General features: G+C 44.6%; 1 protein-coding gene across 1 annotated transcript in view; it reads left to right on the top strand.

Annotated features, from left to right (window-relative positions):
- USP22 (ubiquitin specific peptidase 22) overlaps positions 1 to 14,743 on the top strand; it is a 40,890-nt gene that overhangs the window by 11,539 nt on the left and 14,608 nt on the right. The window contains exons 2-6 of the mRNA XM_004712946.3: positions 791 to 923; positions 6,383 to 6,496; positions 7,944 to 8,045; positions 8,614 to 8,783; positions 14,560 to 14,707. Coding sequence (XP_004713003.1) covers positions 791 to 923; positions 6,383 to 6,496; positions 7,944 to 8,045; positions 8,614 to 8,783; positions 14,560 to 14,707 — 667 coding nt within the window. The remainder of the gene's footprint in view (positions 1 to 790; positions 924 to 6,382; positions 6,497 to 7,943; positions 8,046 to 8,613; positions 8,784 to 14,559; positions 14,708 to 14,743) is intronic.

Raw genomic sequence — 14,743 nt, 5'->3', positions numbered from 1 at the left:
TAGTTCCATGTGTCTTGTCCGCTTCATTGTCTCCCAGGGAGTGGCAGAGAGAAAGAGAAGTGTCTCCCACCTCCAAGGAGGAAGTACTGGATTTCCTTGAATTCTCAGAAGGCCATGCCCACACAGAGGCCTCATTGACTATGATTTGATTGACAAACTAGACTCCACCACTGTACTCTTAATCCTCAGATTGACAAACGATTATATATCTACCACAGTGAAGTAGGGAATTATGTTGTACAGACAACATATAACCTTCTCGGTGCCTGCTTTCAGTCATCCTTGTCACCAGTCTTTCCCATCTACACCACTTGATTGAGCAATAGGAAAAGCCTGCTGTTGCCACCACTTACCAAGCACACAGAGCCCCAGCCCTCTGCCTCAACCTGCCTCTCTCCCACCAGGGTCTTGTGCTGCAAGAGTCTGGGTCTGGGATCTCTAAACCAGAAGGAAATAGTCAAAGGAGCAAAGCTTTTCTCTTTAGAAAGGAAACTTTGAGACCAGTGAGTTTATCTGCTCAGATGTTGTCCTGACAGATGTTAAGTGGCATATACTTAGGTATATTTTCATAGAAGCAATTTCGGTAACTAAGGATATTAGAGCTGTTACAGAATAGCCTTGTAGGGGGAGATTAAGATTTTGTAAAATGGACTTCAGTGTAGGAGCATTTAGTGTTAGTCCACATGCCCATCCTCCAGTCACAGCACACACTGAGGATCCCTTTGCATGACTGCTGCTCTGAGAACTGCCCTACTGCGTGCTGTTCATCAATTTTCTCCTCTGATTTCAGGCCAAGTCATGCGTCTGTCACGTCTGTGGTGTCCATTTGAACAGGCTCCACTCCTGCCTCTATTGTGTCTTCTTTGGCTGCTTCACAAAGAAACATATTCATGAACATGCAAAGTCGAAACGACACAACCTGGGTAAGTTGCCTGCCCCTGAGATGTTCTGCCAGGCCTCCAGAGATAGGCATTCCTCTCAACTTGGCTTGAGATATTTGTAATATTTACTGTTTTATTTACAGTCCACTTCTCTTTCAGCTGAAATATCTGTACTCCCCTGTGGATCTTCATAGCGGTGCTGGAAGAGCTATATTGAGCTCTTTCCACTTGGGTTGCCCTTTAAGCTTTTGAAGTTCGTGTTATTTACGTAATCTTAAGTGGTAAATTACTGAGCTGTAGTGTTGTTTTAAGGATCCCTGGTGACATCCTGGTTAGGTGCTTGGCTATCACCTGCAAAGATGGCAGTTCTGGGGAGCAAGATGTGACAGTCTGCTTCCCAAAGTTTTCCAGCCGTGGAAGCCCTGTGGGATGAAGGAGGTGTCCAAACACACTGCCATCGAGTCAGTTCCGACTCATAGCAGCCCTGTCTCGAGGACCAGGTGGATCTGCCCTCAGGGGTTTCTGAGACAGTAACTTTGCGCGGAATAGACCGACTTGATGGCACTGGGTTTGCTTCAGTGTTTTGAAGTTGATATGAAACCTTTGTCAGAAAGGTAAATGCATGAAGAAACACCAAAAATAAGTAGAATATGTTTATTGTGAGTAGCTAAGATTCAAGTCAGGCAACATCACCTGAACATCTCAGGAAGGGAAGGTGCTTCATAGAGGGGACAGTGAACACTGGTTATACAAGGAGACTTCAGAAAGTACGTGGATAAATGGAAATAGAAGATAAAAAATAAACTTAATTTCTTAGCATAAGCTTCATCAAGCTGAAGAAACCGTTTGAAAGCAATGGTGCTAACCATTTAGTCCATCCCTAAAGAATTGAGGGTCCTAGTAGGAATTTAATTGCATCATGCAGTTTTTTACATTAACTGAGAAAAACAGGTACCCTTTAAAGTTTAAGATTACGAAATAAAAAGAAGTCAGGAGTCAGATCAGGACTGTAAGGTGTGTGTGTGCCTTCCAAGTTCCCATGGAAACCAAAAATTGCCCTTGTTTGATGAGAGGAATGAGCAGGAACATTTGTCATGGTGGTGAAGGACACTCTGCTGAAGGTTTCCATTTGTTCCTCTGCTAAAGCTCTAACTTCCCGAAAACACTCTCATAAAGTAATTGTTCTTCTTTGGCCCTCCAGAAAGTCTCAATAAACAAAATGCCTTGTGCATCCTATAAAGTTGTTGTAATGACCTTTGCTCCAGGACCTCCACTTTGGTGTTGACTGTATTAATTCCAGTCTTCAGGATCATAAAGCTGTTACAACTGGTAAAGCCATGTTTCATTTCCTGTTACAGTTTTAGGATCTTGATCGCACTGATTTGAAATTTTCATTGGAAACTGCTCTTATTTACGATAGATCTAGGTGCAACAGTCCTGGCATCCGTTAACAAGAAAAGGTGCTCCACTTTAATTTTTCAGTCAGAATTATGTAAGCTATTGAACCAATTGAGATATTTATTATGTTGACTATTATTTTTGCTATTGTCAGTTGTCTTCTGTCAGGCATTGAAAATATATTTTTTTGCTCACAAATTTATCTGGATGATCTACCACTGTAGGCTTCATATTCATTGTCTTGGCCCTTAAAACGAGGTGTCTATTTGTAAGCTATACTTCTTTAGGGCATTGCCCCCATAAACTTACTGTAAAGCATCAGTGATCTCACTATTGCAATAAATGGCAATGGAGGGCTATATCTGACTTCCTCTGGACTCCCTAGTGCCATGAGGCAGAGCTCAGACATTCCTCCCTGCTCCATCCTTCATTACCTATTCTGACACCAACCATTCCTTCCATGGCACGCTACATCTATGCTGGGTTACATAATTCATTGCACTGGCCCTAGAGAACTCAGACAGTACTCAACAATTAAGAGGATTTATTAGGGGAGTTGGGTTACCACAAGTCAGGATCAGCAAATAGTAAAGATAACAGTCATTAGTCTCCTCAGCCAGCAGCCAAATCTCTGGTCCTCACTCTGAACCACATGGTCCCCGATGACCTTTGCTTCTGTAGGCCAAGAATATAGTCTGTCACTCTTCCACAGGTCCACAGTTTAGGAGAAGGCACCCTATAGCCCTTGCACTGCTCCTCTGGTTGCTGCACCACGATCTGATGCTTCTCATCTCAGCAGCCTCTTCAGCTGGAGATCTGGAATGTGCTCTGCTAAAGGTCTTCAGGGTTTCTCCTGCTGCTGCTGCTGCCGCCTTAGAGACGGCACATCCTTACAGGCAGGGCAGTGATAACAAAAGCTGACCTATCCCCTCCAGTAGTGTTGTTACACACACCCCATTTGCGTCGTCCCACCCAGCTGTTTGGTGGGAGTTTCAGAGACTGGAGCAGAAGGTTCACTCCACCCCAACTACCATGGCTGTGCAGCAGGTCTTGAGATTGTGGGAGCGTGAGGCTTCCTACTTTGTTCTTTGGTAGTGCTTTGCCTATTTGGGATCTCTTTCCCTTCGCTATGAAGTTGACACTTTCATCGCCTTAAGTCTTCTTATCCATGTATATTGCAGATTGCTCCATTTATGGGAATCTGTTTTGGTTTCCTATAGTGTTTATAGTTTTCCTTGTACAGCTTGTTATATCTCCGTTAGAATCATCGCTAGGTATGCCATCTTTTGAGTGGCTAGTGTAAATGGTATTGTTTTCCTGATGTCCTTTTCAAAGTTTTCTTTGCTAGTGTGAAAGAATCTGATGGATTTTGTATTTTGATCTTGTACTTTGTTGAATCTGTTAGTTCCAGTACTTTTCTTAGTCTATGGGTTTTTCTATGTACTGGATCTGCAAATAAAAATAGCTTTACATTTGTTCTTTGCCAATTGGGATACTTTTAATTTCCCTTTCTTGCCTTATTGTACTTGCTAGGACATTGGATAGAGTGGTGTGCATCAGGGCGCTGATTTTCTTTGTTCTGTACATTTTTTTGTGCTATGTTCATTTTGTTTATGATTTTTCTTATTTCCTTGCTGTTTTTAGTGTTTACTGAACCTTTATGTTTTCATAATATTTTTATAATTTTTTTAAGTTAAAAAAATCATTTTATTGGGGGCTCTTATAGCTCTTATCACAATCCATCCATCCTTCCATTGTGTCAAGCACATTTATACATATTTTGCCATCATCATTTTCTTTTATTTATTTATTTTTTTTTCTTTTTCTTTTTTTAAAAATCATTTTATTAGGGGCTCATACAACTCTTATCACAATCCATACATATATCAATTGTGTAAAGCGCCTTTGTACATTCATTGTCCTCATCATTCCCAAAACATTTCCTCTCCACTTAAGCCCCCAGCATTAGGTCCTCATTTTTCCCCTCCCTCCCCAAACCCCCCTCCCCCATGAACCCTTGATAATTTATAAATTGTTATTTTGTCATATCTTGCCCTGTCCGACGTCTCCCTTCACCCACTTTTCTGTTGTCCGTCCCCCAGGGAGGAGTTCACATATAGTTCCTTGTAATCGGTTCCCTCTTTCCTACCCACTCTCCCTCTACCCTCCCAATATTTTTATAATTTTTTTATGAGAAAGTTTCTTAGTTTTCTTTGAGGTCACTCTGTAATTTATTATTACCTCCCAAGGTTATAGTGTCCATTCTATTTTATTTTCCAGACCTCTATTTGGAAGATCTGCAACACCTTTTTGTTTTGTAGTTGTCATCATAAACCGTTTGATATCCCTGGTTTCCTAGTTCAGTCTTTCAGGTTTATTTCACTTTGGGGACATTTATAGCTGGTGGCTTTATTGGATAAGCATTGGACTGCTGACCAAGGTTGGCAATTTCAGCCCACCCGCCATTCCATGAGCGAAAGATGAAGCGATCTGCGCTTGTGGAAATGTACAGCCTGAGAAACCCTCTGTAGGGGCTGCGTTTAACACCATAGCAGTAGTTTTGATATTTGGTTGTTGTCTCTGGATTAATTTCTGGGTAATGTTGATTCCACGCCTTAACCTCAGGCTATCTGTTGCGGTTCTGTCTTAACGACTCCCTTTAGCATTTCTTGTAAGGTTGGCCTGAGTTTTACAAATTTCCATGTGGATATGTCATGATTTTACTATCACTTGAGACAATTTTGCTGTATATCACTTTTATTAATTATGTTAGGAACTTCATGTGTTTCCATTGCCTTCTTGCCTGCACGGTTTTTGCTGAGGAGTCAGTTTTAATATTATTGATTCTCCCTTATTAGGTGACTTGTTTTACCCAAACTGCTTTTAGGGTTTTTTTGGTCTTTAGTTTTAGGAAAGTTTGATTATAATATGTTTTGGTGATTTAATTGGGCGGGGGAATGTCGATCATATCTTGGGTTCCTTAGGTTACTTGAATACACCTTTTATGGTATTAGTGAAGGTTTCTACCAACTTATCTTTTGACAGTTTCTCAGTGCATTTTCGGGGTCTCTTCTTGAAATTCTGATTCAATAATATAAGAATATTACTATATACTAGAATAGAGTAAACTATTCTGCTTAATAATGTTCCACAATGTGTTACACAGGGTCCTTTAGAGAAACAAAACCAGGACACATACGATTTTATACACAGCGAGAAGGAATATAACGGCTAATTAGTCCACACAGCAGTACAGAGGGCTCAGTTCAACTCACTTTCGTGGACCAGTTAGTATACTGAAGGTTCTTTAATTAACTCAGACTGTAGGTCACGGTCAAGGCAGCAGACAGTAGGGTGGGGTGGCAGGGAGCAAAGGTGGGGTGCCCACTCCAGTCAACATAAAAAGAGAGGACCTAATGCCCGGGACTTAAATAGAGAGGAAATGTTTTGAGAATGATGAGGGCAATGAATGTACAAATGTGCTTTACACAATTGATGTATGTATGGATTGTGATAAGAGTTGTATGAGCCCCTAATAAAATGATTTAAAAAATAATAAAATAAATAAAATTATTCATAATTTAAAAAAAAAGAACATAGAAAGAGGAGGGAGGAAGGAAGCAGCGGGGGCACCAGTAGGGTGGGTTAGGTAGAAAAAGAGATAAAAGAGGCATAGTACTGGCGGTAGAACAGTATTTGACCAACTTGCCTGGTGGAAGGACATGCCATGCCTCTGCGAACAGGTCTGTTAGGGTGTGTGTGGAGAGGGTGGGGGTAGGTATATCTCTGGTCACAGATCACCCAAGTGGTGCCACTGCAGTCCTGTGGGAGCAAGAGCTAATTACTTGGTCCTACCTTGACTGCTGCTTGTAGCGATTCACAATGATTGCCCAGGTGTTGGAGTATTGGTTGTTTCACAAAGTGTGGTTGCAGCTCCCTTTTCAGACTCCTTCAAGTGGCCTGAACCCTCAGAGCAGAGAAGTCCTTTACCAGCTGCTCAGGCTATGTACTCTGGTGTGAGAGAAACCCCTCTTTAACAGAATTTTATGACTTCAGAGTTGGGAAATGGTACGTTGGATTAAATGTTGTCATTCTCTTTACAGCCATAGACCTCATGCATGGAGGCATTTACTGCTTTTTGTGTCAGGACTACATATATGACAAAGACATGGAGATCATTGCCAAAGAGGAACAACGGAAAGCGTGGAAAATGCAAGGTTGGGATTGGCTTGCATTTGCCTCCTTGATTTGTACCTTAAGCCTTCAGTCCCACAGTCATACCTGTCGTTGGCAAACCTCACTGAAGGAAACTACCAGTGACTCACAAGACAAGTGGTGGGTTGGAAGGTAGCTGACTGATTCGTAGCTGAGGTTGGAGAGCCTCACTTGGCTAAGAGCATGGAGTATGGAAGCCATAACAGGCACAATGACTGCCAGCACAGGTGCAAAGTGCTCTGCTCCTTGGAGCTTTTTCCCAGGTGAAGTGGAGCTCTGCCAGGCTGAGAACAATGCCAGCCTGCTGCTGTGGCATGGTGCCTTTGTGCTGGGCCTGTTACTTTATGGGAGAGCCTACAGTACAGTGCATGGGCCACACTTCAACTGGTGCACAATAGATCTGGTACCAGCTACCCTTGAAAAATGTCCTTGACACACTGGTGCTAGAGAAAATAGCTTTCTCTCCATGGTTCATAAACTCTTGGGGCATACACACAGAGATTACACAAAAGCATTATGTGAACATTTTCTTTCATAACTCATCTTGGTTTCCCTGATTTTTATTAGTAGTACTTTAGTTTTCATTTCCCACAAATGCTTATTGTCAGTTTACAATGATAGTAGATAAAATGCTGCTTACCCAGTAGACTGATGAGTATCTCTCTGATACAGGCCCATTATATATGTAGCTCTCTTAGTTCTGTCTACAGAGAGAACATGTTTCCTGGAGTGTGCTTAATGGACTCTGCCTTCATTATTTTGCTTCGGCAGCAACACCCATTTTTTTGAGGAAGGAAGATACTAAATAGATTATTTTAGTAATCAAAATTACTTGTATTTAACAATCTCTTCTGGAGAGCAGTCTGTATGACTTTATCTTCCTTTCTCCTCTCTCAAAACATGGAATAACATTGGTCTGCCTATAATGTATTACTGGTGCCATACAGTGAACTCATGCCGTGGAAGAGCATGGAGGAAATTGTTTTAAAATTTCATCTGGCAACAAGACACCATCTCTTTTAAATTTATTGAATTATGCACAGCAGACACCTTTTACCTGAATCAGGGTAGACATTAAGGTGAAATAGATGATTTCCTTCAATCATCTTGTTTTAGTTTGCTCAGAAGTGGATGATAGTGGGAGGATCTCTAGTCAAGGCCTAGATGTGAGGGAACCACATATTGGCACTCGTGTCAGCATGGCTCTAGTTGGAGGTTCTGTCCCCTTCTGGATGGACAGCTTTTTCCCAGGTCATTTTCTAACGGAGCTTCCTGTGAGCATTCTTTTCAGACATCTCGGCATAGAAGGGCTTTAAGAAGATTGGCCGTAGGGACACGCCTCTTAGCATTACAGGAACCCGCTAGGTGGTGTTTCCTCACAGCCTTTCTCTATGAGCATGATTACAGAGAAGGTTGCTAACAGCACCTGGCACTGCTCTGTCTGCTTAGGTGTTGGGGAGAAGTTTTCCACTTGGGAACCAACCAAGCGAGAGCTTGAACTGCTGAAGCACAACCCAAAGCGAAGAAAGATCACCTCCAACTGCACCATAGGTAGGCTCTCCGTCTGCTCGCTTGCCTGAGGGGTCGGGTTTGCTTCCTTGGGCTCAGAAGTAAACGTGGAAAAGTGAGTTCATAAGGCCTTGAGAGTGCAACATCTGCTTGCTGCCAGGGCCTGGGAATGGCGTGGGGTACGGTGTGGTGCCTGGAAAGACACAGCCCTGCCAGCCCTTGGGACGGTCGGACTCAGCCAACTTGGGGCTGGCTGAAGCTGGACGCAGTGATTTGCAGGCCGCAGAAAGATCCATGTTGGAGTTTTGAACGGTCATTAAGTTTTCTAGGAAACAAGGAATGCATGTGTTGTTTGTTTGTTTTTTTCCCCCACCTGACAGTTAATGCAGAGAATTGCTTGAGTAATTCTGCCCAAAGCAGGAAGGCTGAAGTGAAGTGTGTGTGATGGTGGTGATCGTCATCAAGCAGTTTAAGTGATAGGAATGTTAGGAAAACTCCTCTTTCTTCCTGTTCTTTTTGTTGAATGAGTGAGTAAAAGCAAGTGACGGAGCAGGAAACACGACTGAAAAAGAGCAGAGGTAACCGGCGCTCCCTGCCTGCTCCTTCCTAGGCCTGCGAGGACTGATCAACCTCGGGAACACATGCTTCATGAACTGCATTGTGCAGGCGCTCACCCACACGCCACTCCTGCGAGACTTCTTCCTCTCGGACCGACACAAGTGTGAGATGCAGAGCCCCAGCTCTTGTCTGGTCTGCGAGATGTCCTCGCTCTTCCAGGAGGTTCGGCTACTGTCCTCTCACGGAGGCTTCTCTGCAACCGTTTGTTAATTATTTATTTGGCCTACAGCAAAGGAAGAGAGAATTGGTGGTTCAGTGACAGCCTTCTCTACTTGCATGTGCACCCCCACCTTCTGCGCAGCTCCCACCCACCTGTCAGTGGAGGCCTGTATGTAGCACATGTTTCAGCTGAGTGCCCAGACTAAGATAGACTAGAAAGAGAGAGGAAGGCCTGGCCGTCTGCTTCTGAAAATCAGACACGTGGAAGAAGGCTAATGATGTAGTGAGTACAGACTAGTTTGTGCATTTACTATGGAAGGTATATATTTTCCAAAGGGAATAGAGGCGTTTGAGACTTGGGGTGCAGAGTGGACAGGGAGGAAGATGCACACAGAGTACTAACTGGTAACGTGGCACCAGTGTCCTGTGCAGTTACTCCTGACCCCAGTGCTGCCCTTAAATGGAATGGGTGGGTGATGTGGAAGTGCTCGTGCTGCTTGTGGCTTTTTGCTCCAGGAGAGTAGACTGCCCTCTGGCCAGACCTCCTGTCCCAGGGTGCATCACAAGCTCTGCTTTAGTCATGGTACGCCAGTATGTTAGACCAGGTTGACTAGAGAAACAAATCCAGTGACACTCCTATACGTGTAAGGAAGAACTTTATATCAAGAAGTCATTATAGATCAGGAAAACATCCAAGCCCAGTCCAGATCAAGTCCATAAGTCCAGTACTAGTCCATAAGTCCCTCTTCAGACTTAGGCAGCTGCATGCAGTGATGCAGAATTGATGGCTCTAGTCACGTGGATCCAATGGTGGTGGATGCATCACAGGGCCCGGGCAGCAATCAGGGTCAGCCAGCCGGAAGGTGAAGGCAGAGAGAGAGAGAAGGGGAGATTCCCAGAGCCCTCCTTATGTTGGAGAGGTTGAATACCACCCCTACACTTTTATATATCTTCGAGGTGACATGAAATTCTGTAACTACTTCAACTAGGAAGCCTCTGTCCTTCGCACTTCCTGACCAGAATTCCTGATCTACCTGTGTCCTCACAACCATGAGAGTGACACAGTTCCAGCCTGGGGTCATGCATGTTTTGCTGGAGCCTCAGCACTTCCTGCTCACTGACCTCCGACCAAGGGTCTTTAAGCTGCAGCAACTTAGAGACCTGTCAGAGCAGAGGGCTGGCCCTACAAGTAACGGAGCGGCTCTGGGTGTGCATCCAGATCTGCACAGGAGTCAGACAGTGCAGCGGACTCTGTTTCCCTGGCACTTCGCCACAGCCCGTGATTTCCATACTGGTTAGTGGCAGCTTTTGTGCTGCAGTGGCAGAGTTCAGTAGTAGTGGTTGGGGACAGAGTCCTTAGAGCTGACTAGTAAAAAGTACTTGTTGACTGGTTCTTTTCAGAATTTGTTTGCCAAGCCCTTGTTAGTCTGACCGGTGTCTGGAAGGTGTGCAACGTGACACTGGGTTGAGTCAGTGAGCAAGCCCAGGGACACTTGGGTTGGTGGGAGGAAGGCAGTACGCAGGGAAAGATGTGTTAGTGCCATGTCTCTTACATTCATGGATTTGATTCGTTTCAACGGGGTTACAGTTACGTGATAAAGTCACCTGTCTTCGGCGGCTCAGGTTTATGAAACATTTATGTAGAGTTGACAGAAGCTCTGGAGCTAGCCTTTCTTACCCAACAACTATGCTTTGTCTTCTGTCTCTTTGTTTCCACGTCCAAGCCCAAGTGCCACATGAATTGAGTTAGGGTCTAGCTTGCATTGTGTACAATTCGGGGCCGATCCTTCTTGTTGGGTAATTTGCTGCCTGTTGTTTCATTGTGTCTAGGTACCGTGGCTTAGTTATCCAGTTCAAGTTGAAAGACATTTGGTCCTGTATAGTCTGTAGAGATAATAAATAAAAGTTACTGTAGTGTTCATGTACAGATTTCTGTGTGGGCAGAATTGTCTCCAGCAGCTCTCTGTGCATTCAGGTTTTAAATTTCTCTCATCCGTGTTCTGTGGGTTTGGGCATACAGTATACAAAGCTTGTACATATCCTGTTACATTTACTCCCTGAGCGTCTCATACTTTGGAAGCTGTTATCAGTCGTAGAACTTTTGGTGTCAGTTTCTAACTAACCATTGCTAGTATCTGAACAGGAGCCCTGGTGGTGCTGTGGTAAAAGCATTAGATGAGTTAACCTCTAGATGAGCACTTTAACCTCACTAGCTGCTCTGAGCGAGAAAGATTAGGCTGTCTGCTCCCTTGAAGATTTAGTCTCAAACTCGATAGCGCAATGGTTCTCAGCCTCCCTCATGCTGCAACCCATTCATACAGTTCCTCATGTCGTGGGGACACCCCCAACCATCAAATTATTTTTGTTGCCATTTCATTTTGTCCCCTCAAGGCTGTAAATCTTTTTATTTTTTTCTTATTACAAGTTACGCAATTTCTAATTTGAAAGTTATGACCAGTTTTTCTTAATCATTTTATTGGGGGCTCGTACACGCTTATCACAATCCATACATACATCCATTGTGTCAAGCACATTTGCACATTTGTTGCCATCATTCTCAAAACATCTGCTTTCTGCTTGAGCCCTGACATCAGCTCCTTGTTTCTCCCCCTCCCTACCCTTTCCACCCCCCCTCATCAATCTTTGATAATTTACAAGTCATTATTATTTTGTCATAGCTTACACTGTCCATCTCCCTTCACCCACTTTTCTGTTGACCAGCCTCCAGAGAGGAGGTTATATGTAGATTCTTGTAATCGGTTCCCCCTTTCTACTCCACATTCCCTCCACCCTCCCAGTATCACCCCTCTCACCACTGGTCATGAGGGGATTATCTGTCCTGGATTCCCTGTGTTTTCAGTTCCTATCTGTACCAGTGTACATCCTCCGGTCCAGCTGGATTTGTAAGGTAGAATTAGGATCATGATAGTTGTGGGGAGGAAGCATTTAAGAACTAGAGGAATGTTGTATGTTTCATCATTGCTACACTGCCCCTTGACCGGCTCGATTCCTCCCCGAGACCCTTCAGTAAGAGGATGTCCAGTTGCCCACAAATGGCCTTTGGGTCCCCACTCCCCCTCATTCACAATGATGTGATTTTTGTTCCTTGGTGCTTGATACTTGATCCCTTTGACACCTCGTGATCACACAAGTTGGTGTGCTTCTTCCATGTGGGCTTTGATGCTTCTGTGCTAGATGGCCGCTTGTTTACCCTCAAGCCTTTAAGACCCCAGATGCTATATCCTTTGATAGCTGGGCACCATCAGCTTTCTTCACCACACTTGCTTATGCCCCCATTAGTCCTCAGCCATCGTATCGGGAAGGAGAGCACATGATGATAGGATTTTCCCTTCTTTGATGCCTGTAACCTGATCCTTTTGACACCTGGTGATCACACAGACTGGTGTGCTTCTTCCATGTGGGCCTGATTGCTTCTCAGCAAGATGACTGCTTGTTCATCTTCAAGCCTCTAAGACCCCAGACGCTATATATTTTAATAGCTGGGCACCCTCAACTTTCTTCACTGCATTTGCTTGTGCACCCACCCGCTTTGTCTTCAGTGATCATGTCATGAAGGTGAGCAGCATAGAATGCCAGTTTAATAGAATAAAGTGTTCTTGCATTGAGGGAGTACTTGAGTGGAGGCCTAATGTCCATCTGCTACCTTAGTACTAAACCTATAAATATATGCACATAGATTTGTTTCCTCGTCCTCATAAATAAATATATTTACATGTGTACATGCCTGTATTTAGACTTCTGTAAATGCCCTTTATACCCTAGTTCTTTCATCTATTTCCTTTTAGTTTCCTCTTGTCCAACTATCATGCTCAGCATTCATTTGGGTTTCAGCATTTCCTCTCGGTTACATTACCCTTGCTCAAGCCCTACCAGGCCTCCTACACCCACCGATTTTGGACCACTTGTTCCCTTGTCCCTGAGTTTGTTAACACTACTTCCTTGCCCCCCCCCCCTCCCAACTTCCCCTCTCCCTTGCCCCCCTGAACAGTCAGCCCGGTTGTTTTCTCCTCCAGATTGCTTATCCAGGTGTGCTCCTATTGATTCGCTCCATTTTGGGGGGTCTAGACCACACTGCTTCCCAACCGTATGACCCCAGAAATGTCCTCTGTCACAGTCTGCTCCAGGAAGGGGACAGCGTGATATGCGCTGTTGTCATTTGCCCAGTCCCCTCTGTGTCCCATTAGCTCCCAGCAGGGACACCATCCTCTGAGCGTCAGGTGCTGGCGTGGGGCCCAGTCCAACTCTTACTCTTCCTCCCTCCCAGTCTGCTTCCATGTGGGTGTGGCATGCTGGGACCTCTCCCCAACCTGCTCTCCGCCAAACCCACTTCCCTGGAGGGGGTCAGTTTGGCTCTGGTTGGGACCAGCCCTGTAACTCTGCACGCATGCTTCCATGCATTGCTATGTCGTAAATGTGAAGAGGTCGACTCCCAGGTGGGGAGCCCCTGCTATACAGTCGCTGTGAGTCAGAATCGACTCAGTGGTCCTGGTTGGCTGGTTGGAATCCAGAAAAACAGTTTGTTTTTGTTTTGTGTGCTTCAGACACTCCTTCACTGTCTTGTGTTAGGGTTAGCGCGTGATTTCTGAGATGTCAAGTTCCTTCTATAAAATGAGCATAGCGGTATGTTTCTGACCGTCCTCTTCTCCTCTTTCACCTTTCTGACCTCCGTACTCAGCGGCACATCCATAAGGCGACTTAGGAATTTGGTGTTTCTTGCTTTCTTGTCCACCTCAGTCTTTCCTTGTAAACTGCTTCATGTAATAGGAAGTGGATGAGTATGGTGAGTGTGTGTAAGCCCTTTGGAACTTGAAACAAAGCCAATTCCACTGTTAGTGGTTAATAATAGTACAATTGGTTACCAGGGCACTTTGTTTCCATGGCTGTTTGTGGAGTTTATCATCTAGCATTCTGTACGTCTCCTCTTGTTAAGGTAAAGTCTGAAAGACTTGGAGCTGCTCTCCTATCTAACTAGTCAAATAAAGAATAAACCTGGATTCTTACCTAGTGATGGAGCTGCAGGGTGGGAGGTGTGCTGCTGGGCTGGCGTCTCTGAAGTCTGCCTCGTTGAGATGGCTGGTAGGCTCCGGAGTGAGCTGTAGCTAACCTTACTTACCGCAAGAAGGCTGTGCTGCTGGCTCGCCTTGGATTGAATGGTGTGTGTTCATAGCAGTGCTCTGAGTCATAATCCTTCCGGCATTATTCCAGATGTGTCGGCAATGAATGCCCAATTTGGTGTAGCTAGTTCTTGGGGTAAATCAATGTTGGGCAAGTCAAGTTATTTATATGTATATATATTTGACTTCATGTAATCAAGTTCTAGCAATCTTTAAGACATACCTACCTGCAGAAACCACTGTTGGGTGCGCGTGGACTGCTTATCACTCTGGTGACGGTTCAAACACACCAGCCACTAATTGGGGGGGGTGGGGGAACAAGGCTATCCGTCCCTATAAAGATTTACAGCTTCAGATACTGTATATAGAGTTATGAGTCAGAAGTAACTCGGTTTTGATTTATAGAAACCTACATGGTGAGAAGGGAGAGGACCACGTGTAGACTCAGCGTTGAGAGTCGAGATAAAAGCAGTTTATAGGGAAAAAATAAATTGAGTCATTTTTATTAGAATGGCCATAATCCCAGGCAGCTGTCTATGTATTGTTTTTTGTTGTTTTAATTCTTAAAGTCATGTGTGCTTGTGTTCAGAGTATAGCCTTTGTTGATGACGAGTGTTTCCCTCCCCCCTCTTCACCCTGAGCAGTTTTACTCTGGGCACCGGTCCCCCCACATTCCATACAAACTACTGCATCTGGTGTGGACTCACGCGCGCCACCTGGCAGGGTACGAGCAGCAGGACGCCCACGAGTTCCTGATTGCCGCTCTGGACGTCCTCCACAGGCACTGCAAAGGTGGGAGGGAGCCTGCTGCCACCCACACTGGGGGGG

Source organism: Echinops telfairi, unplaced genomic scaffold (assembly GCF_000313985.2).
Source record: "Echinops telfairi isolate 266 unplaced genomic scaffold, ASM31398v2 ScPeMD7_2010;HRSCAF=2546, whole genome shotgun sequence".
Lineage (NCBI taxonomy): Eukaryota > Metazoa > Chordata > Mammalia > Afrosoricida > Tenrecidae > Echinops > Echinops telfairi.
Note: the sequence above shows the minus strand (reverse complement) of the source record. Positions and strands in the feature narration are given on the sequence as shown.